At 36.4% G+C, this 27,297-nt stretch overlaps 1 protein-coding gene across 2 annotated transcripts in view; it reads right to left on the bottom strand.

Annotated features, from left to right (window-relative positions):
• LOC145282558 (uncharacterized) overlaps window positions 1-27,297 on the bottom strand; it is a 98,932-nt gene that overhangs the window by 29,290 nt on the left and 42,345 nt on the right. For both annotated transcript variants that reach the window (XM_080138894.1, XM_080134483.1), the window contains 5 exons: window positions 21,799-22,058; window positions 19,150-19,243; window positions 13,528-13,605; window positions 8,064-8,147; window positions 5,415-5,546 (listed from right to left, as the gene is read on the bottom strand). In XM_080138894.1, coding sequence (XP_079995020.1) covers window positions 5,415-5,546; window positions 8,064-8,147; window positions 13,528-13,605; window positions 19,150-19,243; window positions 21,799-22,058 — 648 coding nt within the window. The remainder of the gene's footprint in view (window positions 1-5,414; window positions 5,547-8,063; window positions 8,148-13,527; window positions 13,606-19,149; window positions 19,244-21,798; window positions 22,059-27,297) is intronic.

Here is a 27,297-nt window from a genome sequence, read left to right as displayed (position 1 = left end):
ACTGACCTAGTCGATTGTCATGTTAGAGTTTCTTTAATCAGCAGCAGTGGCAATTTAGTCGTACAATGATCGTACAACATTTTTTAGTCATACATATTTAGTAAAACCTGACATTTATAAGTTATGAAAGAACATTATGATTATTGGTATGAAAATTAGATTATGTTACAAGGACAAATATTTATAAGTTTTTGAATGTAGAATACATAAACAGATATTGAAACCTAGATATAAACAATAAATTTGGCCAGAAGTTATCCGTTAGGTCTTTGTGTAGTCGAATGACGTAAGCACAAAGGATTAGTTTTGATTTACAAACAAGTTAGTTGGAAAGAGGGGAGTTCCAGAGGAGACAGTCCAAATGGTACGTAAAAGTTAGAAGAGTTAGTCTTGTATGATGCTAGGAAGCAGTGTATTCCAAGATAGCCAAAATGTGAACAGAATGTTAAATTTTTTAATTTTAAATTTTTAGGTTTTAAAATTTTAAATTCATTTTGACTTTAATATTAAAGGCACTTAATTATTAATTGAAATTAGATTTTTAATTTAATATAATTTAATTTTGAAGTTAAAATCATCACCATCCGATAAAGGGGTTGGGGGGGGGGGTCGCAAAATGAGAGTTTTGCGTGAACTCGTGATGTATATATTTCCACTTCCGGTTATAAAATAGATGATATTGGCTGAAGAGAACTTGACATGTGTATCTAAAACGGTCCTAATCTAATCTTGTCTCATCTAAACTTTCAGTAACAAAGAAATTATATATATATATATATATATATATACACACACACACACACACACACCACAAAGTGCCTTCAATAAGTTTCCAAACTTTTTATATGGGCATTTTTATTGACAGTACACCTGGCACTAGTCCCCGTCAAAGCAATCTCCTCTGGCTACAAAGCACTTGTACCGTTCCAACAACTTCTGGAAAGCCCCATGAAAGTCCTCTTGTGCAAGCGTGTCAATGACTCATCACTGCCTCTTTCATCTCAATTGTCTCATAACAGCTTCTAAGATTTTCCTTGAGCTTAGGAAATAACCAAAAGTCAAAGAGCAAGGTCTGGACTATAAAGGTGAGGAACTTTCTGGATGCCTGTGCCTTTCTGATCTTCTGAGCACCCTTGGGACAAACTACAAATCAGCATGTTAGTTCCTTGTGAATAATAGTGTACAGATCTCACACTGACATCAAACTACACTTATTGTCTATAGACACACGATCCTGATCCATGAAATTATTTGGCCAATCAACTCTGTGACGACTTCCCACACCTTTCATCCTTCAGACTCCCTATCTTTCTTGAAGAATGCTTAGGAATTTATGCAAGATCGTCCAAAAGCAGTCTGAAGCATTCCATACGTTTCTGTGATATTGTGAGAAATTTTCCATGTACAACCGCTATATTGTTTTTGGCTGCCTACATGCTTTGTAAGCCGGTCTGTCATTGGTTTAATTTGAATGCACCAAATCTTGTCTTGGCGCCAATTTGTATTCATGTATTATTTTTTACAGTCTGAGAATGAACACAGGAACCAGCAGACTCACAACAGCGGCGCTCTGTCTAGAGTGCCAGGATTTTACCTTCTTGGACACCAAACAGTGGGTGAACAAAGGACATTTCTCTAAATACAGAGACAACTTAATGCTGAACTTATTCAACCCAATGAGAATATTCTGTGTTCGGTATGATATTTGATTATAGGAATTTATTCCGATTTCTTCCAGAGACCACGAGGTCCCAAAATATGACATTAGGTGCCAACATTCACACCGTGTTCACCATGTACAACATGGATCATTCTAAAAGGAAACCTGAACTAACATTTGTGGGAGTTGAAAACTCTCGCCCTTTAACTCAGAAGAGCGACCTAGCTACGTCACTTCCTGTTTCTCATATTTCACCCTCTTTTCCGCTGAACGCTCGACCAGTCAAGATGTGACAAACACCGCTCCAGTGGAGCCATGAGCCACCACCGCGTTCCTGACTAGCCAGTCAACCGCAAGTAACGTTACTCATCTTCCTATCACTCTTTCCTGTATATTTATGCAATAAAATTGCATTTGTTTCGTTGATATATAACGGCGTATTTTCGTCTTCATTATGCGACCTTTTGTCTTTTCAATTCCTCTACCATTAAATACATCCACCATTTCACAACATGGGGACGGGATCGTCTAACACTGCAGACGGTCCTGTCCCGAACAGATTGGTGACCCTGACGTGATCTTTTTCAAAATGGCGACTTAACGAACATTCTCATAAAAGCTTAACAATCAACGTTCCGAAAACATTTTAAACACGCTCTGTCGTAAATGTAATATGCCGTTATATTGTTAAATAATCAGCGAAATATACTCAAAAAAGAAAGAAAAATCAAAACAAAAAAAAACACAAAAAACTTTTTCGTTGCATTTTCAATTTTATGTCTAAACACACGTGCGTCAATTATCTATCGTCCGCCATCTTTTTTTCTTACTACTCGTGGACAGATAAATCTAAACAAATCACCTTTAAAAAATAAATCTTTTTTCGTCGCAGCCTAAATAATAATAAAAAGAACGATAAGTTTTATCTACATTCACGCACTTAAAAAAATAGACATTATTTTCTTCATTTTTTATAACGAAGCGTATTTTTGAACAACGAGGTCTTAAAATTTCGACGATACCAACGGACTACTATTTTCACGAACATTTCGATTTTTCTTGCAAACGATGCACATTTCTGTTATAATCCGATCGAGAAAATAATTTTAATGACGTCCTGAATATAACGCGCTCCCTGAAATATTCTTAGACGTTCTTTTCGCGTCATTTAACTCAAACTTTTTTATTCTGTTCTCCGTCATAATCGAAGCAAAATATGACCTCGAGAACCTGAAAGGTCAAATTTTCCTTTTGCCTTCATTCTTAATAATCAGTTTGTTCAACAAAACTTTTCCGAGGACCAGTTCTTGTTTACCTCAGCCGAGAAACACTTTGCACAAAGAGACACGATTACGCACATGTAACGAGCACCTGAAACGAACGAACGTCACATAGCACAGACGTAACTCCAGCAACATGCATCCACTTCTACAACGAACGAAAATTACTTCCTTATTTGAACGAGGTTCCTAACAACTTCATTAGCAATTTCAACGTGTTTTCCACGTATTTTCAACGCCAGATTTTATATATGAATTTTGCTGTGGACGACGAAGTCTCAAAACATTCCGTCACACGCGTTTTACCTACGTATCAACACTTTAAACCTTCACTTGATCGAAATATTTTTTTTGCCATGTGCTAATATAAAAAAAATATTTCAGCTTTCAATTTCATCATGGAGAATGTGTGGCAACAAGCTCACTGCAAAACTCAAATAGCAATTCTCACGCTATTTCAACTCCAGTTTTCCACAATTATGGAAAGGAAAAAGCGACAAGCCTCTCCAGCGTCATGTTACGCGCATCAAGCCTCTCCACGGCATATCAACCCTTTCCAGCAACACCTCACAGGATATCAACCTTTTTTAGCAACAAACGCGACAACCAACACAAAAATGTTCAAACACTGTACACTCTTGGATTTCACAACGATTCACCTCACCTCACCGAAGTTCTCCAGCTAACATGAGCAAGTTGCATCATGCACACTGATACACTCATCCTGGACGTTCAGACCATACCGACCCACTGAGTATACCCGAGTACCTGAACAACGTTGACACCACTCTCTACAGATGGACAAATTTCCTCGCAGACCCACTTGTGACCAACGCGAACCAACTTCAACCCATCGTGCTGACCCTTGCGCACGCTTCATAGACTGTGGCAATACAGTCTATGACCGCAACACTTGCACTCAAACTCATAACGTCATTCCTGTGACCATTCCACAGTTATACAAGTTTGCACACGTTTTTTCCTGATATCCTTTAACATCGCAACTATCTTTACATCCTTCTACTTAATAAATAAAAAAATCTCGTTCTCTATACAGTGGACACACACGCAAACATATATGCATGCTTTTTCTCCAATTTTCTTTTCTCTGGCTTCCAGCTAACAAGGAAGGGAGTATTGTGGGAGTTGAAAACTCTCGCCCTTTAACTCAGAAGAGCGACCTAGCTATGTCACTTCCTGTTTCTCATATTTCACCCTCTTTTCCGCTGAATGCTCGACCAGTCAAGATGTGACAAACACTGCTCCGGTGGAGCCATGAGCCACCACCGCGTTCCTGACTAGCCAGTCAACCGCAAGTAACGTTACTCATCTTCCTATCACTCTTTCCTGTATATTTATGCAATAAAATTGCATTTGTTTCGTTGATATATAACGGCATATTTTCGTCTTCATTATGCGACCTTCTGTCTTTTCAATTCCTCTACCATTAAATACATCCACCATTACACAACATGGGGACGGGATCGTCTAACACTGCAGACCGTCCTATCCCCAACATTCCCACAGGAATCAAACTAAAGGCTCCATGCATATGGATAGCAAATTCAGCCACTGTTTTGCAAAGGACTTACCGTGACCAAAGAATGTTCATTTCATATACATTGTGAATAAAATTTGTTTTAAAGGTATGGCTTTGTTTGTGGAATTTCATTTGCTATCTGCAGGGAGGAAATTGGGCATGTGGGAAAAATTTCTTACAATATTTTTCCAAGTTTAAAAACAATTTTATTGGATATTGTTTTTAAAGTGTCATGTCTAGATGTCATGAATGAATTTAAAAAATACAATCAGGCTTTAGTAGAGTAGTCCAATTCCTGCTGTAGCTGTCCTTTTTGACTCCAAAACAAATTGGTCAGTCATCTCATACGAAATAACAATAACACTATTTTTTTTTTTAAGAGTCTACAATTTTAAATGCCTATAGGAAAAATATCTAGAAACTTATTGAAGGCATCTAGTAATTGTTTTTATTTTCACACATCTTTAAACAAGTATATTTTTGAATTCAACTCACGATCTGTCAAAAGAACACATTAATTCAAAAATACACATTAAGAATCACCTAATCTAAGCCGATATATCAGATCACTTTTATAAGAGAAAAAAAAAACAACAAAAAAAAACAGCTTATTATTACAAAAGTTACTAGGATTTTTAGCCCATAAAAAAGAGGAAGTTATACCTCAGTGCTTCATACCAAATTGATTAACTATGGTTAATTTGTGTTTATTTTTGCATTAATACTAATCCTGTATTGAATGATACTATAATACTTAGTTCATTGCACCTTATAAAGGTGCATAAAATTTTAACCAGATCAGTCCAATAGTTTTGAAAAAAAAAAAAAAAAAAAAAAAAAAAATGGAACAGATGCACAAACCAAGAAAAAGCAGGTTACTTCCTCTTCCACAGCTAATTTAGATAGATTAGCAGAACGTCAAAAACATTAATACCTCAGTAATTCTATTTGAACAAAAGGATTTCCAATGCAGATGGTTGTATTTATCTTCCAATTCTCTGGCTTGTTTTTTGATCATTTGCATCACAGATCTGTTTTCTCGAAAAAGAGAAACTATGTTCTTTTCCTGAAAAGAGAAAATCAAGAGCATTATACAAATAGGAAATTCAATTGGAAATATTAGAATTTATGTTTAATAATTACAAACTATGGAGAAAAAAAATACACAATACTGCTTGATTTTAAAAAAATTGTGCTTGTTCCGATGGCATTCATAGCGATAAACGAAAAGTTTATATTGTACCTACTTGTTACGGAATAAAGATTTTATTAGTGATGGAACGATTCCAATATTATCCCAGATTCCAATACAATTAACGATTCTGTACTAAATTCCAGATTCCTTATCTTTACAGATCAAATATTTAACTAAAGTTATCCTCCCTCTCGCCGATTACTGTAAAAACCCATGTCAAGTGTGTAGATATTTTCTCAAACGTAAAAACATACCTGTAGGGGTGGGTGAGCTATAGATTTTAATTTTACTGGTAATTTAAAGAAATATTTCATTACTACTAGCAGTGAAATCTTTTACACAAAATCGAATAAAAAGTATTTTGGCATTAGAAAATAGGCAAACTTTCTGATATCCCGAAAAACTACCAATTTTTTTAAATTACCAATAGTCCCAACAATAAATTTTATATTTCAAAACTCAAATAGATTCAGTGGATTATTTTTATTTACGAAAAACAAAGTTGCAGTATTTTACTGATAAGTGACAAACGAAGCCAGGTTTTTCTAGAGAACATAAGGAGACGTAATCAATGATTGAGTTTTCACATGCATCTAAGCTGTCTGTTCTTGTCCACCAATTTATCAGATGATTTATCAAATCCCAAGAGCAATAGGAGCCTTCTATCATGTCTGAAAGTGACAACATTCAATGAGAGAGATCAGAGATGCACTGCTGTACAAATGCTCTACCAATCCAAGTTATGACAACAGGACCATTGTCAGCACCCTCAAAATGCAAGTCAGGACAGTTCAACGCTTGAGGGCACAGCTCAATGAAATTTTTGGCCATAGTTATGGTCTTTCGTATGGGTTCAAGTGAAGGCCACATCATGCCACTTCACAGCTTTGAAGTCGGTTTGAAAGTCAACACCAAAGTGTACTGGATTTGCTGAAGAGTGTAGTGATCCCCTGGTGAAACCATGTGGCTGCTGGTAGACCCTGGGTGTAGCAGCAGGACAGTGCCAGCCCACAAGTCCGGAGATCCAGGCTTGGCTTCAGAAGGAGTGCTATGACTTTAAACCTATCTCACTGACCCCACTCCCTGAACCTGCTGGACTACTTCGTTTGGTCATACAGCGAGAACGTCAACATGACCCCCTACAACACCAAATCCAGCCTGATTGTTGCCATCCGAGTATTTGTCGAGCTTTCGCTGGCACTTGTGGAAAAGGCATGTTCTCAGTTCTGGACCTGTATAGAGGTGGTGATTGAGGCTGAGGGCGGCTGCATTGATTAGATGTCAGCTCTACTACAGAATAAATTTACCTGAATTTCTTTTCAATAAGTTTTAAAATAAAGCTGTAGTGTTGCTTTCTTTATGCTGACAATTTTATCCTTCTATCCTGTACATATTCAATTTATAATTGAAAGTAGTTAATGCAGGAATATTATATGCTTGTATATTTTCTATATTTCAAAATTATCACTGGCAACTCATAACTAAAGGCTGAACATAGCAATTTAGAAATAGAACCATTTTTAAAGTTACTTGATCTTCCATTTACACAGTTCAAAGAGTTTAAGTCAAGATGGGAAGGTATCGTCATTATCTAAAGAGACATCCCAGGCACTGATAGCATTAGAACACCTACATTAATTTAGTTAACACTTGCTAGAAATTTTTGATGATCAATAAAGTAGACTGAAAAAAAGCCAGAAGGAACAATTTGAAATATTGCCCAATACAAGTCTTGTGACATGTAAAGATAATTTTTATGCCAGAAAAAGCTGAGCATGTAGGATTTCCCTACACAAGCGAAAAATTTACTGATTTCTAATGTTTGTGCAAAATTTAAAATCCAAGGCATAGTTATTGAGAAAAGTGCAAACAAACGAACGGGAGTGAATTACTAGGTCCAATCTCCTTTGTCAGGGAACCAAAAATAATGAAGGAAATGCTGTTAATTTCCTCATTTTGTGAGCCAATTAACAGGAAAATTTCATGACTACTTGAACCCTAACATTTCGCCTCCTAGCTATCTAGAACTCAAGCTTTTGGGCTATATACAAATCATGAAGAAAAAGTTTCATGACCATCACAATAGTGAATAATCCCTAAAAATCTCCATGGCAAGATTCAATATGAACAAGGACCACTTTGTCTTAACATGTAGGTGATCCATACTTTACATAAGTTGTAACTAAAAGATTTTAGTGAAAACAAGCCAAGCATGCAGGGTCCTCCCCCACAGGTGAAAAATTTACCTTCCCATGACTAATGTTTGTGCAAAATTTCAAAAATTAAAGCGGTTACTGAGAAAAGTGCAAACAATTTCAGCAATTTTACCCCTAGAAGCATCAATGAAAGTTATGTTTTAGAAATTAAAATGACAAAAAGCATAATTACAGAGTCTTTCTTGGAGGAAAGAAGGTTTTTTAAATCTTCAAAAACTTCTTTTACTTTTGAAACTGTACAAACTTCATTGTGGTCCTGAAAGAGAAGTCAGAATTTTGCCACAAAAACTTCAACATTAAATGTAATGAAGTTACATCAGCAAATGAAAAATATGACAATCAAAAACCAAATAACATGATACAAATTTTTTTTTAAATAAATGAAACATTTAAATCCAAAATTGACTTAAGCCTTCAGTGTAGTATACTGACAATCATGGCCTAATATATATAGCCAAACATGTCACTAGCATTACAAGTTGATTTCTTTAGATTAATTGTTATTTTATCAACGTGCATGAAAAGAGTTATGTAAAAGATGGTTAAACCCATTTGAATTATGCAAATACCATCAGTACTTCAAAAGTTATGAAAATTTTAAGTGCCAAAATTTAGGCTTTTTTGGACATTTTTCTTTAGAAAAAGTAGACTAAATTACGGACCTCAACATTTCAAGAAATTCGGTAATTTCGTCACCATTTATTTACTTTTCAAGCTATTCTCATGAAACTTGGTACTCTTATGTAAAATTATGTGCTTTCTGATTATGCAGTCAAATCTGATGCATCTTACCATGAGCCATGAATTATAAATTTCAATTTTTTTTAAAACGGGCGTATCATACAGTAGGTGTCTAGTCATGAACAAAACTAAGTACTATAGTGGTATTTAAATATAGCTTTGAGAATAGGCATTTTCCTGCCTCCTCGCCAAAGGAGAACTTAATCTTGAGTAGCCATTGAATGCATAAAGATCATTCATGGCCAGTATTTACTACTACTACTAAAAAAAAAAAAAAAATGGAGTAGATATGAATTAATCTCAGAAATAAATCTAAGAATCTCTACATTAATCCTCGGTATAACTTTCACAGTACCAGGAATACTGATAAGCAACAATTATATATTCACCAGTTGATGGCAATTTTTGTCATTTCTATCCTCTTTTACTGAAGAGTCAATGTAAATAAAGAAATAAAATGGTAAATTTCTACCTTGTTTCCACCTTAACATTTGAAATTACTTTTATGCTACGGGTATGCTAAAAATGAATATCGCATTTAAATTTTCTGCAAATAAGTAGTTTTCCAGATATTAAGCAATGTTATTTCTTATGTTATCGCTGGTGGCCACCTAGGTATGCGTGAACACGCAAATGCAACCCCGAGAAACTATGCGCAAACGTGTGTACCAAGATGGCCACCAGCAGTAACGCAAGAAATGACATTGCTTAATATCCGGAAAACTACTTGTGGAAAATTAAAACGCGATATTCATCTTCATTTCCCGAAAACCTTAAAATGTAGTCATTTTAAAGAAAAATGTTAAGGTGGAAATAAGGTAAAAATTTACAAAATGCATCACAATGAAATTCTTTAACGAACTGCCTAATTATTATATTATTTAGATATCCTCAGTTAAAAATAAGACCGGTTTGTTTTACAGATTCGAAGTAAGAAAAAAAAAAAAAAAAAAAAAAAATTGAAACTTTGGAATTTATTTTTTAATAAATTCAAGTTTCAATTTTTTTTTTGTTTTTGTTTTTTAGGTTAAGCTGAGATAAGTAGGTCCTGCAGATGAGCCTCGTTCTGACATTCGGAAAATTTAGGTTAGTCTGTGAAGCTTCCGAAAAGCAACCCTTTTGAATGAAGATGGATATAAATATTTTTAAAATTAATTTCTTAATTTTACTTAAAAAAAAAAAAAAAAAAAAAAAAAATTTCAGAAAATAATTTCTGAATTTTAAATAAAAATTGATTGTAAAAAAATTTTTTTTTTTTCTTTAATAATTATTGAAAAATATTGCAAAGTGTTTACATAGCTGGTTCTTTGAGATAATAGGGGTGCCTGAAACCTCCCTTCCAAAACGAAAAAAGCTTTAGTGTTTTTACTATTTTAAAGCGCTTTTTTTTCTTTAAAGCTTGAAACAAATAGTGACTAGTTAACTTGCGACAACAAGGGCGCATGCCGGAAATTCTTCAGAGTTTAAATGTAATGCTTTTATGGTGGTCGAAACACGTTTTTCAGCTGTCATTACTTCCCTCCTCACGAAGGCAGAGTTAGACAAGGTCGGGTTTTAATGCAGAGAAGCGAAACGAAAAACGAAATGGTGAAATATAAAAGCAAGTTAAGCTAAAAGTAAAAAATTTTTAATTCAAAGAATTAAAGGAAAAAATTCAAAGAAATTTCGAAACTTAAGATAAAGATTACCTTTAAGGTAGCTAATAAAATTTTTGTACATCATGAAAAGTTCTATACCGTTTTTATAAAAAAAAAAAAAAAAAATTTAATTCTTTATAATCGATTTTTATTTAAAAAATTTTCTAAAATGTTTTGTTTATATATATACATAAAAACAATATATATATATATATATATATATATATATATATAAGTAAAAACAAAAAAATAATTTTAAAAATATTGTTTATATCCATCTTCATTCAAAAGGGTTACTTTTCGGTAACTTCCCCAGTTAACTAAAATAAATTCTGCACTATTTTTAATTATTTTAAAGTTTTATGATACCCTTTTCTTATTGATTTTGTATTCTTGTTATTTTTATTTTTTCTTGGCTAGATTTAACAAACAAAATGAAAGCAAAACAAAATTATGTGTTAATGCACTGTTATTTTTTTTTTTTAATGGTTTAAGTGCCTCGCCCAATGTTTGAAGAGTTTCTAATTGTTTTTTAAAGGAAAATTGGTGAAAGTCAAAATTAGCACTTGTGGCGATAAACAAAAATGAACAAAAAGCTTTAGCATGTACGTACCTCTCATGGAATGTCGTAGATCGAAACAGTGAAATGTTATTTGGTGCTAGTGCGCTATTGATCCATGCTATTTTTAAATAGTACTTTCAAGTTTCATTAAAGTTTTACGATACCTGTTTTTATTAAATTGTTACGTGAAAGTACAGAATAGGTACACTACACCCTCCCGTCCCTATGTTAAGAATGGCTTTCTAAATGTCATTCCAGCATGGTTCAATAAGTGCATAAGTACCTTTTCTTGAATAAAATAAATACTCGAGAACAATTGTTCAAAATCTGCCCCCCTCCCAGCTTATTGGGATTTTTTTTTTTTTTTTTTTTTTAATTACCATATTTTTCATGAATTTATTTGAGGTTTCATTCAAAAATCAAATTTTTGTTTAGTTTTGTTGTTTAAGTGCATATGTTTTCTCTATCATTAAGTCATTTCTCTCAGATAGGCTCATAAGAGTAGTGGTTGATGGGCAGAAATCAGAGGCCCACAGTATTAATGCTGGAGTCCCTCAGGGGTCCATACTGGGCCTAACTCTTTTCCTGATCTACATCAATGATCTCCCAAAACACATACTAAAATCTTTCGTTGACATCTATGCTGATGATATGACCATCTATGGCAACACATCAAAGGCCGTAAATGATGTTCTCTGATTCACTCTCCTCTGATCTTGAGCGCGTGGTACAGTGGGGAAAGAGGTGGCTGGTTACCTTTAATGCATCTAAGACCAAGCTCCTATCTCTACATCATAAACGCTCTGATCCCCATCTGGCATCAATTGAAATGGATGGCTCTCGTCTAAGGGAGGCCCCAGGTTTTGATAAGCTCCTGGGTTTGACCTTTACACCTGATCTTAAATGGAAGACATACATCAAGTTTGTAGCCAAGGTTGCTGGGAAAATGGTGGGATCCTTCTACCGCTCCAGAAGATATCTCACTAATGATGCAATTCTCTATCTATATAAGAGCCAAGTACGTCCAAAGATGGAGTACTGCTGCCACATCTGGGCGGGGGCTGCTAAAAACAGCCTATCTTGCCTTGACAGAGTACAAAATAGACTCCGTGGCTTGGTGGGGAATGCCCTTTTCTCTACCCTGCAACCTCTTTCCCACAGAAAAGACGTAGCGAGCCTGTCATTGTTCTATCGTTATTTCCATGGCAGGTGCTCGTCTGAGCTCCATTCTAATGGTCCCCCCCCTCGCCAATCTTTTTCAAAAAACACCCGACTAGCTGAAACCACCGTCAATAATTTTCCCCACTCCCTATCTGTGCCTAAATCAAAACGTAGATACCATGAACAAAGCTTCTTTCTTAGAACTGCACGCCTGTGGAACTGTTCCGCTTACCTGTTTCCCTCCCGACTTCAACCTGGATGTCTTCAAGTCCAACACAAACAAATTCCTGATGACCCCCCCCCAAGTAATGACACCTCACAATTTCTCCACTACTATTGCTACACTATCCCTTTGATTACTGTACACACAATAACCCTTATCCCTGAGTGGCCATTGATAAGTGAACTCCATGTAAAAAAAAAAAAATTATATATATATATATATATATATATATATATCAATACCTTGATAACTCTTCAGGAAAAAGATATAGAATTTTTTCATTTGTTTCATGGGGGGGGGATACGTCCATTATCTGCATGCATAGATTAAACAGTGTATTGTCTATTGAACCAGTATAATCAAAGATATAACTACATTTTTAATGTAGTCTGTGCCTAAATCTAAACAGATTCCATGAACAAAGCTTTCTCATAACTGCCTGTCTAAGGAACACTGTTCTGCTGGCCTCCTTCCCAGTTAAATACAAAATGGTAGCCTTCAAATTTAATGTACACAAGTTCTTGTTGGGCCGTCCTCAAATCGAATTCTACCCAATTTATACCATTAATAATTACTACATTACCACTTTACATTCATTGACCTGTAACTGGAGTGGTCTTCAAGCCTTGATAAGTAGTGATTCAAGTAAAGTGGACTGTTGGTTATTGACCAAGGCGAAAAATTATTCATGGACTTTACAATTGTACACGCTTAGTAATCACGGACAGTTTATTTGCCCCCTTAAAAAGTTTCACCATTATTTACTTACTGGCAACTAACCAAACTAGTTTCACTCATCTTAGTTATCTCGTTAGTCTTTTAGTGATTTACATAGGTTTTAAAGAAATTTAAAAAATTGTATTTACAAAATCTGTAGCATTTGTTTTTTATTGCATATTGTTAATGTAAAAAAGACTTTCCTTCAAAGTTTTAATGAAAATTAGAATATTTGGTGGACCTGATGAATTTTGTCCCCCCTACCCCACCGTCTTTTTCACGTATTTAACCTTTTTAAATTTTGTTTTTTTAAAACATTCCAAAAAGGTCAAACTACTTTAAGGCTAAATTTGCAAAATTTGGCATAAAAATATCAAGTGGTTCTAAAATGGGCAATTGATTTTAGAAAAGATGCATTGGAAACAGCACCCCCTATAAATATTTAAATCGACATTTTTTTCATGATAATCTGGTATACTAGTGCACATTAAATAAGCCACTGAAAAAAATTAAAAACAAACAAAAATGGAGCAGGGAGAAGGGGGAAACAGTTTCTTCAGGTCTGCTGAATATTCAATACTGGTCAAATACTTACATAAGAGACGTTTAAATCTGGGCATGAAAGACTCAGTTGGTCCAAGATCCATTGTGTAGTTACTGTTCCCTCAGAAGTCTGATGGAGGGGAAAAAAAAGAAATTAAAAAACAATGTTTGATATTTGTATCAATATGAAAATTTCATTCTCTTAAATGGTTCAAGAAATAAGTATAAAAATTATGGATTTACAATATGTAAAGGAATTATTTTGGCTCTTATTTCCATCATTTTCAGCTACCCTTTATATAATAGATGGAACTAAAACAGTTTCAGAATCTAGATTTTTACGATTTGTTTCACCAGATATGGCAAGGCAAGTTATGTTATCAGCTGTAGAAAGGATGGAATCTTCAATCTGCAAGTCACTTTAGAACCAATTGTTAACACCTTTGTCGCGCAAGATGTCAAAGTAATATACTAAATTAGTACAGGTCAAATTCCTAATGTGTAAAGTGGCAGAAGGCTGAACTAATTTGACTAAAAGAATTCTAAACAAATGTGGCAAATTATAAAGGAGAAAAAGGTAAAAGATTTTGTTAGCATGCGTTATATTGTTGGTTCCCAGAAAACACAGGAATGTAATCATGAACGATTATGGTTTCAAAGTTTAGATGTTTTTTTTCAACTTAAAAGTATTGGGAATTTTAACTTGGAATTTTAGCTAATGATTCCACAATTCTTTTGAGTCATAAATGGAATTTTATATCATGAAGAGACTAGTTTGGAATGTCGGGATCAGCAATAAGATTGACCTCTGTCGTCAGAGTTAAAGTTTGATTCATATGCACATAGAGTTAGTGAGAAGAGTGAACAGATGAGCTAGTCATGGAGTTGGACTGTCTCTGAACTCCCAGGGTAAGCTGTCAGGCCAAAGTATATAGAATTTAGAAACATTTGGGAATATGTCTTGTTATTTCAAATTTAATCAAATAAAAATATGAAAAGGTTTGAAAATCTTCAAATTTATTAGAACTTTAAATTTAGTAATCGAGAAAAAAAAAAAAAAAAAAAAAAAAAAAAAACTCGATTTAAAATTTGAAGTAAAAAAAAAAAAGGTTTTAATTTAATTTTACTGTGCATAATTTATATCTGTTTAAAATAGGTTAAACTCACATTGTTAATGACAATTGGTACAAAAAAATTGATGGCGGTTCACTTATGAATTTGGAATAGGGGCAGGTGAGTGAGGAAAAACAAAAACAAGTAAAGACAGAGATACAAAAAGTACATAAGAACCAAGAAGAAAAAAAAAAAAAAAAAAAAAAAAAAAAAAAAAAAAGCGCTGCCTACATTAAATAATTTAATATATTTCTTAAATGCTCTCTTCAAACAAACGCCTCGAACAATCGCAGAGAACAAACGCCTCGAACAATCGCAGAGAACAAACGCCTCGAACAATCGCAGAGAACAAACGCCTCGAACAATCGCAGAGAACAAACGCCTCGAACAATCGCAGAGAACAAACGCCTCGAACAATCGCAGAGAACAAACGCCTCGAACAATCGCAGAGAACAAACGCCTCGAACAATCGCAGAGAACAAACGCCTCGAACAATCGCAGAGAACAAACGCCTCGAACAATCGCAGAGAATGATGTGCAAGCAGTTATGATCCGCACATGAAAGCATGAGCTAGTAATAATACCAAGTTGAAGTTTTAATAGTAAATAGACTGGAAAGATCTTGATCCAAATATTAAGTATTTGTTCATACATACGAGGTGCCTTAAATATGTGTCCAGACTTTTTGTACAATATTAGAAATTGTTGTAGACTCTTGAAAGAGATGTTATTGCTATACATACACCAAGATGACTGACCAATTTTTATGATTTCAGGTTCAAATGAACAGCTACATCAGAAATTGGAATATACTCTACAATAAAATTGTTTTAAACTTGAAAAGAATGGCATAGAAACATATGGAATGCTTCAGACTGCTTTTTGATCATATATGAATTGAACATCAGTGTTTGAGTGGCATAACAGATTCAAGGAAGGCGGGTAGTCTGACAGGAAGTATGAGAACTATGACCAGGTTGGTTTAAATTTTTTTTTTTGGCAGCAAATAGACTGGAAAGATCTTGATCTAAATATTAAGCATTTGTTCAAGATAAATGCATAACTAGCGGGGGTGCTTTCTTGGCGTTCCTGGCACAAAAGCCGGGAACAACTGCCTTCACTTCAGCTTTTTCGTATAAAAGTGAAACTAATCTGAACATGCACAAGGGAGCCGAATAGCAAGAATTTTATAAAAGTTGATGTAAATAAATCTAGACACAACGCGCGTTCGCAAATCCTAGATATTACAAAGATAGAGTATATAAAAAGTTCTAAAAAGTAACCCCACAGAAAACTGCCCCCCCCAAAAGCCTTTGCCGGACATACAAAATGTGAACACATGACATGTGACTTCAACATCAATAACGTGGAATGGCTGACCCATTCAAATAAGACAGACGATGAGGGGAGGTTTTGTCATGATTTTGCCATTGCTTATGACCTCACTCAGATTGTTCGCGAACCCACCCGTGTGCCCGATACTACCGGTCAATATGCAAGCCTCCTAGACCTTTTTCTCTTAACTTCCCCTGAGCTATGTTCATGTTCCATTCATTCTCCTCTAACCACTCCGTCGTATCAGTTAAGATAAAAATGAAATGTAATAAGTCCTCAGACGTACACCTTCACCGTACTGTATACCGATACTCTATGGCTGACTGGGATAGCTTCCGTACATTCATATCTATCTACCTCTGCATTCCATATTTAAAAAGGATGTGTCCTCTATAGTATCAGATCCGACCGAATGGTTAATTGTAGGCATAGACCAATTCATACCATATAAAATTCCAACAAAAACCTAATAGCCAGCCATGGTTCTCCCCAGAATGTGCTGCTGCTATCGCGCACAGCAATCACTTTTTCCATAACTACCAACGTAATAGATGCACTGAGATTAAAGCTGCTTTCAGGACTGCTAGCAACCACTGTAAAAGAGTAATAAAAAAAATGCAAAGAGCTACATGCCCAGTCTGTTAAATCCAAAGTAGCTGATCAGTGGCTTGGTTCCCACAAGTTCTGGCAAACAAATAGGATCCTGAACAGAAGTGTGCGTTCTAACCCAACCATTATCAATGGATCAGAGGTCATCTTAGCATCAGACAAGGCCAAACTATTTGCAAAGAAATTTGCAGCTAATTCTACCCTATGCGACGAAGGCCATCAACTCCCCATATTTCCTCCTATAACACAGAACACACTAGGTAACATACAAATATCTGCATGAAATCGCCGAGCTAATCAAGAACCTTGATTCCAGTAAAGCAACTGGCCCTGATGGCATCCAATTATAGTGTTAAAAAAGTTACAACCAGAACTTGCTCCCATACTTACGAAACTGTTCAAGCGTTGCCTTAAGGAGAAGTGCTTTCCAACTCCCTGGAAAACCTTATCAGTATGCCCTGTATTTAAGAATACAGGTGATAAGTCATCTCCCTCAGTACAGACCAATAAGTCTCCTGTGTGTTATGAGCAAGTTGCTGGAATTCATATTAAATAGAGAAATAGTCAATCACCTCAACAGAAATAACCTTAGGGACACACAATATGGTTTCCGTTCTGCAAGATCTACCGTAGATGTGCTAACGGTTATATCTCATAGGATTAATGAATCTCTTTACAAAGGCTTCCTTTCTAGGGCAATTGCTCTTGACATATTAAAGGCCTTCAACATATGTATGGCACAAGACTTCCAGCTACGATATAACTGGAAATGTTTTCTCAATCATTAAATCATTTCTCTCCGATATAGTGGTTGATGGACAAAAATCAGAGGCCTGCAGTATTAATGCTGGAGTCCCTCAAGGGTCAATCCTGGGCCCAACTCTCTTCCTGATCTACATTAATGATCTCCCTAAACACAGAAATCATTTGTTGACATCTATAGCAACACATCAAAGGCTGTAAATGACAAAGTTCTGATTCTCTCTCCTCTGATCTCTAGCGCGTGGTTCAGGTGGGGAAGACATGGCTGGTTACCTTTAATGCATTTAAAACCAAACTCCTATCTTTACATCATCAACGCTCTGATCCTCATCTGGCATCAATTAAAATGGATGGCTCTCGTCTAGGAGAAGCCCCATGTTTTGACAAGCTCCTGGGTTTGTCCTTTACTCCTGATCTGAAATGGAACACGTACATCAAGTCTGTTGCCAAGGTTGCAAGAAGATATCTCACTACTGATGCAATTCTCTATATAAGAGCCAAGTATGTCCAAGGATGGAATACTGTTGCCATATCTGGACAGGAGCTGCTAAAAACAGCCTATCCTGCCATGACAGAGTACAAAATAGACTTCGTGGCTTAGTGGGTGATGCCGTTTTCTCTTCCCTGCAACCTATCTCCCAAAGAAGAGACGTTGCGAGCCTATCTTTTTTTATCATTATTTCCATGGCAGGTGATCGTCTGAACTCCAATCTTTCATGAAAAACACCCATCTAGCCGAATCCACTGTCAAAAATTTTCCCCACTCTTTATCTGTGTGTAAATCAAAACGTACATTCCATGAACAAAGCTTCTTTCTTAGAACTGCACGCCTGTGGAACTGTTCTGTCTGCCTGCTTCCCACCTGACTACAACCTGGATGTCTTGAAGTCCAACATAAACAAATTCCTAATGAACCGCCCTCTTAAGTAAACACTTCATTAAATCCCCACACTAACGTACTGTACTTGCAATAACTCTTATCCCTGAGTGACTTCCGGGCCTTGATAAGTGGTGACGACCACACACACACACACACACACACACACACACACACACACACTGTGTGTGGGTGCCTGGTGTTGCCCGGGTGTGTGTGTGGATATACCTCCCATGTTAAAATTTTAAAAAAATCGGAAAATAAATTTTGGTAGGTAGGATCGAACCCAAAACATTGAGGCGAAAAACTTGATAACTTACTGCTCCCCCACAAAAGGAAAGTAACTGAAAAGAATTTCATTTTAACGTTTATAAACACCCAAGCAGCAGGTGCGCTGCTATTTTAATTAGGTCAAAGGAAATTAAATTCTGCACTTAATTTTAACTGCGGGGGTAGGTTTTTTTTTTTTTTTTTTTTTTTTTTTTTTTACACACTCAACTGTCTGGTTTTGTTTCCCCAGCGTGTTGGGGAAAACCAGCTCTTTATTAGGGAAGTGTCCAAATGAGAGCAATTGTCCGATATGACGATTTTGACCAACATTGACTAAATGCTCATTGCCTTCTGGGCGCTCCCAGCCCATAGAGAACCGCACCTTAGTTTCACATCAGTTTTGCTTTTATACGAAAAAGCTGAATGAACATGAGGGGCCAAAATAGCAAGAATTGTGTAAAAGTCAATGTAAATCACTCTAGATGCGACGTGCATTCGCAAATCCTAGATATTATCTAGGGGGTATATAAACAGTTCTAAGACCTAGTACCCCCCCTTCCGAAAAAGCCCTTGGACATGCAAAATCTTGCGCGTCCATTTTGCCTTATAAATAAAACTGGTTGATCAGAAAATAATCAAATATGGAAAAAAAGTTATTTAATGAAAGTGAAAGTTTCCAATGAGATTATACCCAGAAGACTTGCTTACCTTTGGAAATTGTTGGTAAAAATCAGACGAGTTTTCCTTCGTAGGCGTCATTTCTAGAGGAGAGGAAGCCTTTGGAGACCCAGATTGGCTAAAACTGAAAACATTTCAGGGTAAAAATTGTGTTGCAGAGAATGAGAATTGAAATGCAACATTTTGTTCAGGGGGCGGGGGAGAAAAAAAAATTTGAATCAAAAGTGCATGTGCTTCCTGATTCAGAAAATTTGTGGTCAAGATTGGATTGCATTTTTCAGCTTATGGGAATTACTAAAATTCTTTTAGTATCAAAAGTTAATGTCAGGAATAAAGACTAAGCAAAGATTTATGGATTTGACAAGCAAATTCCCTTAGGTCTTTAGGATTCAGTGTGCACAAAAACAAGTCAACTTTGAATTAAAAGAAAATGAAAATTAAGTTAGAAAAATAGGCATAATTTTAATTCAATGACTAATTGGGCATCTCCAATTGTATACATAAAAGAAAATTAAATCAGTATGTGCTGATTTTTTAATGAGATTAAATGACTGAAAAACAATACATATCCTCTCATCTGCAGAGGAAATAGTCAATTTTTTGTTTTTTAAATTTTTTATTACCTTTATTTTGCAACTTGGATATAACTAGCCACTATTTGGGACCATGTCTGTAAGAGACTTTAATTGGCACAAATGGACCAAGGGTGGTCGTCTGGACAAAAAGTCAGATGCAAGTTGATCACATAGCAGTAGCAACTACAAATGGCAACAAGCCACCATTAAGATTTGACGCTTCATTATTAGGGCGAAATTCAAAAACTGAAATATTGAATTTCAAATTAAACCAATGGTATCTACTTTTGTGTCCTAATTAGCATATTTAAAATTTACAAAACAATTAGGTAGAAAATTAACGAAAACGGTTTTTAGAGAAATTACCAAAAATTAATTTTTCTAAATTAGCTCAAGATTACCTGATGATTCGAACATTCCAAAAGTAATGCCTCCTATTTTATTCCACCTGAATGGATCAAAGGGGATTCCAAATTGCATTGGCAGTATCTTGTATCTTTCAAAGCTACCATTTGCCCATGCATGGAGTATTCTTGCTATATTTGGGCTGATATATCTATCACTAGCCTCTCTTTGAAAGCATCCAAAAATAAGTCACAAATCTTATAGGTCTTGCACTATTAGTCACAATGTTGCATCCCTGTACCTGTTTTACAAGTACCTTAATGGCATGTGCTTTGAACTTCTAGCACTTGCCTCTCCCAACGTACACACTTCCAACTAAACTGACAGGTAGTTGTAATCTTATCTTCACTGTAGATGCCAGAATGCCTTCTAATAGTTTCTTATCTTTGATTTATTGTACGTTTTGTTATACACAATGTATTCTTTGTGATTTTCTTTAATACTTCTTGAGGTAGATTGCTGAAAGGTTGCATTATTTAATGATTATATTTCTTTAATTCCATTGGATGAACTTTTTTTTTTTTTGTTACATTTTCATCAGGTTGGTTAATTATAGACTCAAATATTTTGGCAAAAAGTGGGAGGCTAATGGGGCGGTAATTTGCTGGGTCAATTCTTTCGCCAGAATTCTTGAAAACTGGTACCATAGCAGTTTTCCAGCAGGCAGGAAAACAAGATTCATTAAAGCATTTGTTTAAAGTTTGGAGAGGATTGAAGCTACTTAAGCAGAGCACTTTTTTTTTTTTTTTTTTTTTCAATTGCACAGCCGGGATGAGATCAGGTCCACATGCTTTTGCAGTGTCAAGATTTTTATAATAGCATGCACCTGAGCAGGGGTGATTTTTAGATCAAGTGTGGCGTCTGTCCGCAAAGGAAAGTCAGGGAGAGGGTGGTTAGCAGGGTCTAGTGTGGAGTTGGAGGCAAACCGACTGGCAAGCATGTTAGCCTTCTCGGTTACTGAGCAAACAACTTCATGATTGTTAGATAGTGGGGGAATTGTTGATTGCCCATTATTTACTACACTGTTGTAGATTTTCCAGAAGTCACGGGTTCCTAATTTCTGAGCATCGATGTGTTTTTGGGTGGTTTCAGTAAAGTCTCTCTTAGCTATTGCTATTTCTTTCTTACAGTTACTTCTGGCTTCTTTATACTTCTGTCTGAACTGGATTTATGTCGGTTAAATCTGTGGTACGCATGCTTCCTTTGCGCAATGGCAGCTGCACATGTGGAAGTAAACCATTGGAGAGAGTGGGGCTTGCTATAAAATTTCATGCCAAACTTAGGGGTCAGATTTAAATGTTAAGTTGGAGTATCATTTAATTATACAATGTTGTAGATTTTCCAAAAATCATGGGTTCCTAATTTCTGTGCTTCAATGCTTTCCTGGTGGGTTCAGTGTAATCTGTGTTAGCTGTCGCTATTACTCTCTTACAATTATTTCTGGCTTCTATATACTTCTGTCTGTCTGAACTAGACTTATGTCGGTTAAATCTGCGGTACACATGCTGCCTTTGCTTTGTTGAAATGTGTTTAACCAGAAATCAGTCAGTAGTAAAAGATGGATTCAATAAGTTGAGTCACCTTTTAACTACATTTGGGTTAGGTAAAGAGTAAAGTTTAAAAAGCGGACTATTTCTATCAAACCAGGTGTTAATCAAAATAGAACTAGAAAAAAAAAAAAAAAAAAAAAAAAACTTACTGGTCAAGATCGGAGATGGCTGATCTCATATCAGTTTGCAGGGAGTGATTCAGCTGGTAAAGATTTGTTTCAGGGTCATCAAGTTTGTGATATTGGTTTTCATTTTTAGGAAGAATCCAAGTATTATTAGTATGATCTGAAAAATTACAGCCAGAGTCGAGGGATATCCGGCCATTGAGATTTGCCGTAGAGTTTTCGGATACTTCAATCCGGCAGATCCCATTCAAAGAATTGTCAGTACTTTGAGTATCATTTGCATGCTAGAAAATAAGCATTGAAAAATTATATTAATAACCATCATTACATCATGTTTAAATCTAACAAATGTAAACAAGCAATATTCTAATTAAAACAACCATTTCTTTTTTATTACAAACTAGCATTTAAGCCAGGCGTTGCCTGGGTGTTTGGATGTGCATGTTGAGAAAAAAAAAAAAAAAAAAAAAAAAGAAAGTGGTAGTAAGAAGGCAGTCTCGAACCCGTACCATTAAAGAGGAAAAGAACGAGGGAAAAAAACCTGACATCTTTGCGGTTACGACCACCACCAAACCTGAACTGACTTATGTTTAAATTAAGTCTAGACAATCGAAAGGAGAAAATTTTAAATATCGGCAAAAAAAAGCGACCCCCCCCTGTAGAAAAGTGCCTAGTTGAAGGTGAAGATAATGTTTTTAGCCAATTTTTCGATATTTGTCGTATAAAAAGTCGAACTTTAAATACTGACCTTGGTAAAATCAGTCACCTCTGTCGAAAGTTTTAGGCTGTGCAAGCCTGTTCTAGTCTCACACAAAACACGTGTTCACATTTCAGACCACTTTTGTCATACATACACGTGCACACAAACATACGTACATATATCGATGTTCACACACTCATGTGCATACACACACACACGCTAACGTATACACATGTGCGTACACATGGACAACGTCACTTCTCTTTAAAGGAAGTCCACACATGTGCAAAGACCACCGGAAACAACTACAAAAGCGAGAGACTCGAGCTGTTTTCTTCTTTCCGATTCGGCTCCCGACCTAAGAGGTTGACGGACCAACCGCTTCCTTTCGGGGTGTGCACCTGCGCACCTCACGTGCCCTGCTACTATGTGTGGGGCAAGAGTCAACAGACAATAGGTACACCTTACACGTTTTCTCTCTCTCTATGGCCTGGATTGACCTTCTCTCTCTCTACAACAATAGACTTTCTCTTCCACCAGCTAACAGCGAGAGATGCATGCCAAACTAAATGTGCTGTATCCTTTCTTTTATTTGTTTCATGAAATAAATTCTAGTTCGTTTACTTCAATAAATGCGTTGTTTGTTTCTCAATTCAATTTATTTTTCCTATTATGTACGACTAGGGGATATATATAATATATCCACAAGTCTGCTACAAGGCAGACATGCAAACATACATACATTTATATATTGGTAACTAAAAATTTGACCCAAACCGATGAAAAAGCTTGCCCTATCTCTGAATACCCTTTATGTAAAATTGTAAATATTTAGACCAGAAATTGTCTGAGTAATTTGGAAGAGACCGCAGAGGTCAATTTTTTTTTTTTTTTTAACTTTGACCCCTTTTTGACCCCTTAACATTTGTTTTGGGCTCAAATCAAGTTTAAGTTAGATCCATGTCCAAGGAACCTATATCTAAAATTTCAAATGTGTAGACCCAAAATTGTCGGAGGAGTTTGACAGAGTTCTCAAAGGTCAAATCATTTAACTTTGACCCCTTAATCACCAAATTTCTGGACAAAAACCGATCACATCGATTTTCTCAAATCTCAGTACCCTGTATATCAAATTTCGAGTCTGGACTAAAAATTGACAGTTATTGCGTAGGGAAATATACACACACTGTCACAGATATAGATTAAGGTAGGTTTCAATTCCTTTAAATTTTACAATATTGACTTTCTAACATTTTGGTCTATTGTAGAACTTGAGTGCGACGACCATTTTGATGGGGGGTTGGGGGTGAAGTTTACTAAAACTCTTTTGGTGGCTAATTAAGCTATATTTTGTACAGGCGAGATATTTTGTTATAAAAGTTCAAATAAATACTGAATAAAACTGTTTAAAAGGACTAAAAAGATTGGATAAAAATCGTAGAAACCTACTCAAATTCTTGGGTGGGTTTCTGCCTCCATTTTGATTTATTTTGAAGTGATTATCAAGTTTTTAAAAACATCGTGGCCATCTTGTTCTCTGGCAACATTCAATATTGGCTTTCTAAATAACATTTATTTCAGCACGGTTCAAGAAGTGCACAAGTACCCCCCCCCCAACAAAAACAATCAGATTCGTTTGCATATTTTAAAACTGGTAAACTTTGGCCAAGATTAGTGTAGTATCTGTTCTGACACTACACTTCACCTTTCTAACCTTGATCAGTGAAGGAAAAATCCTAGACTGAGGCAATTTTTATCTTTGTTCCTATCCAGAGTTCCCTTTTAGGGAACTGAATTTCCCTTACAATAAAAACCGACCTTGTGTGAACTCTGCTCTTGTAGAGAGGCACGTCACCTGCAAAACTTTAAATTCACTTCGCTTTCTCTGAAAACGGAAAAAATCCATTAAAACTTATCTTTCACTTGTAAAATTAAAACCGTGACTTTTCTGGATAAGTTTTTTTTTTCTTAGTCACAACTTATCAAAAGTTAAGTGCGCCTTTTGTAGATAAGTTTTAGTTGTTTTTGTTTTAATTGAAAAAATGGAAAATCGGTCGAGTGGAATTTTTTTTAACGGCAAAATAAGTGATAAGTGATTTTAATTTATTTTTTTTTTTATTACATTTTAACCCCAAACAAGGCACATTGCCACTTTAATGTAAGGGGCTACAATTAAGGACAGGCTACAGGGGTACTAGGTGGGGAGTTGGGCAGCAAGATGTCGGTTCACGTTACACTTGAACTTTTGCATGTTAGTACAGTTGGGGAAGCAGGAACCTGGCAGGGAGTTCCAAAGTCTAGCAGTTCTTGGCAATAAACTACTGAAGTAGAAGGCTCTTACATTTCGGGATCTCTACTGAAGGGGTGGGATTGTACTGCTTGTCAAGGGTATTTACGTAGAGGGGGTACAAGTGCTTGCAGCTCGTCGGAACATTCACCGTTAAAGTACTTCTAGAACAGGCAGAGGGATGCTACATTGCGTTGATGGGACAGAGGCTGAAGCTTGGATGATAGTTCAGGACCTATTAGGTTAGCGCCTCTTTTGAACCTTGTCTAGGAGTGAGATTGGTAGCAGATGCACCAGCCACAATATGACAATACTCCATACATGGGTGAATGGTGACCTTATAGATACTTTCAAGCATCAGTAGCTTTCTAGCAGAGTAGAGAAAACTTACCTTTTACCGTATGATCTGATTTTCCTGAGAAGATCTTCGTGCCATACCCTGTCAAAAGCCTTAAATATATCTAGAACTACCGCTCTACCCTCTTTTGTCAAGTGAATGGTATATACACTCAGAGATTAGTTAGAATGTCTGCTGTGGAACGGGCTTGCCTAAATCCATATTGTTGGTCAGTCAGAAGTTTAGCATCTGTAAGTTGATGGACTAGAGCTTGGTTAATTATGGACTCAAATATTTTGGCAAAAAGTGGGAGGAGGCTAATGGGGCAGTAATTTGCTGGGTCAGTTCTTTCGCCAGAATTCTTGAAAACTGGTACCACAGAAGCAGTTTTCCAGCAGGCAGGAAAGCAAGATTCATTAAAGCATTTGTTGTAAAGTTTGGAGAGGATTGAAGCTACTTCGGCAGAGCACTTTAAATAGCACAGCCAAGATAAGATCAGGTCCACATGCTTTTGCTGTGTCAAGATTTTTATAATAGCATGCACTTGAGTAGGGGTGATTTTCAGATCGTCAAGTGTGGCGTCTGTCCAAAGGAAAGTTAGGGAGAGGGTGGTTAGCAGGGTCTAGTATGGAGTTAGAGGCAAACCGACTGGCAAGCATGTTAGCCTTCTCGGTTGCTGAGCAAACAACTTTATGATTGTTAGATAGTGGGGGAATTGTTGATTGCCCATTATTTACTACACTGTTGTAGATTTTCCAGAAGTCACGGGTTCCTAATTTCTGAGCATCGATGTGTTTTTGGGTGGTTTCCGTAAAGTCTCTCTTAGCTATTGTTATTTCTTTCTTACAGTTACTTCTGGCTTCTATATACTTCTGTCTGAACTGGATTTATGTCGGTTAAATCTGTGGTACGCATGCTTCCTTTGCGCAATGGCAGCTGCACATGTGGAAGTAAACCATTGGAGAGAGTGGGGCTTGCTATAAAATTTCCGTGTGTGGACATGTGCTTCAATTGCTGTTTTGAACCATTCAGTGGTCTCATTTGTGCACTGTTCAGCAGGAAGTGAAAAGCTTTCGCCATGGGGCATCTCTAATGAGATCCCTGATGGCTTCCCAGTTGGCCTTTTCATAATATCTCGTTTTGAGCATTGGCTCTTCTATTTTAACTTTAGAATTTAGGCTGATTTCAACTATTATCACTACATGACCAGCATTCCCAAGTGGGCTGTGGGCGTTTGTAACACAATCAGGAACTGTGGTCAGAAACAGATTTAAAAGTGATGCGTGTTCTTGAAGGTCAGGGAAACAGGTTGAAAACGTAACCGTCTGTGATAGGCAATGAGCTATAGAGAAGCTATGTGTTGTGATACCAGCTGCGTCTAATTAGAGAATCCAAGCCACTTACTGTGGTGGACATTGAAGTCACCAAATACATGAACTTGTGTGCTAGTGTAGAGGGAAAGTGCTGTATCTATGCTGTCAGACTTTATTAGGGTACAGTCCTGAGAAGTAATAGAAAAATCAAAGTTGTCCTCGACGGACGTACATCCAAACAATATGACATAAATGCGGGAGTGCCTCAGGGGTCTATCCTTGGACCTCTATTGTTCCTGATATTCATAAACGACCTCCCTGATAATATTGTTTCGGAGATGGGTATATTTGCCGATGACACCACTCTCTATAACAGATATGAGGGGAAAACAAATGAACACATATCCAAGAAAATGGCAGAAACACTAGAGGATGACCTCCAATCCGTAGTGGAATGGGGACAAAAATGGTTGGTCTCATTCAATGCTGCTAAGACTAAGCTTGTTTCCTTCAATATCTACAAGAAACCTTCTCTACCACCAATAGCAATGGCCAAGAACACATTGCCTGAAAGTACTTCTTTTAAACTCCTCGGCCTAACGTTTACAGGGAATATGAACTGGAATAGATACATTGAGAGCATTGCCAAGGCTGCTGCAAGGAAGGTTGGCTCCCTCTACCGTGCTAGAAAACTACTTACGCCTGCCAGTATCCTATACCTCTATAAGGCAACCATTCGCCCATGTATGGAGTACTGTTGTCACATCTGGGCTGGTGCATCTGCTGCTTGTCTCTCGCTCCTCGACAGGGTTCAAAAAAGAGTCGCAAACCTGATAGGTCCTGAACTGTCATCTGGGCTTTAACCTCTGTCCCATCGACGAGATGT

Source organism: Euprymna scolopes, chromosome 1 (assembly GCF_053919585.1).
Source record: "Euprymna scolopes isolate OS-2025 chromosome 1, ASM5391958v1, whole genome shotgun sequence".
Lineage (NCBI taxonomy): Eukaryota > Metazoa > Mollusca > Cephalopoda > Sepiida > Sepiolidae > Euprymna > Euprymna scolopes.
Note: the sequence above shows the minus strand (reverse complement) of the source record. Positions and strands in the feature narration are given on the sequence as shown.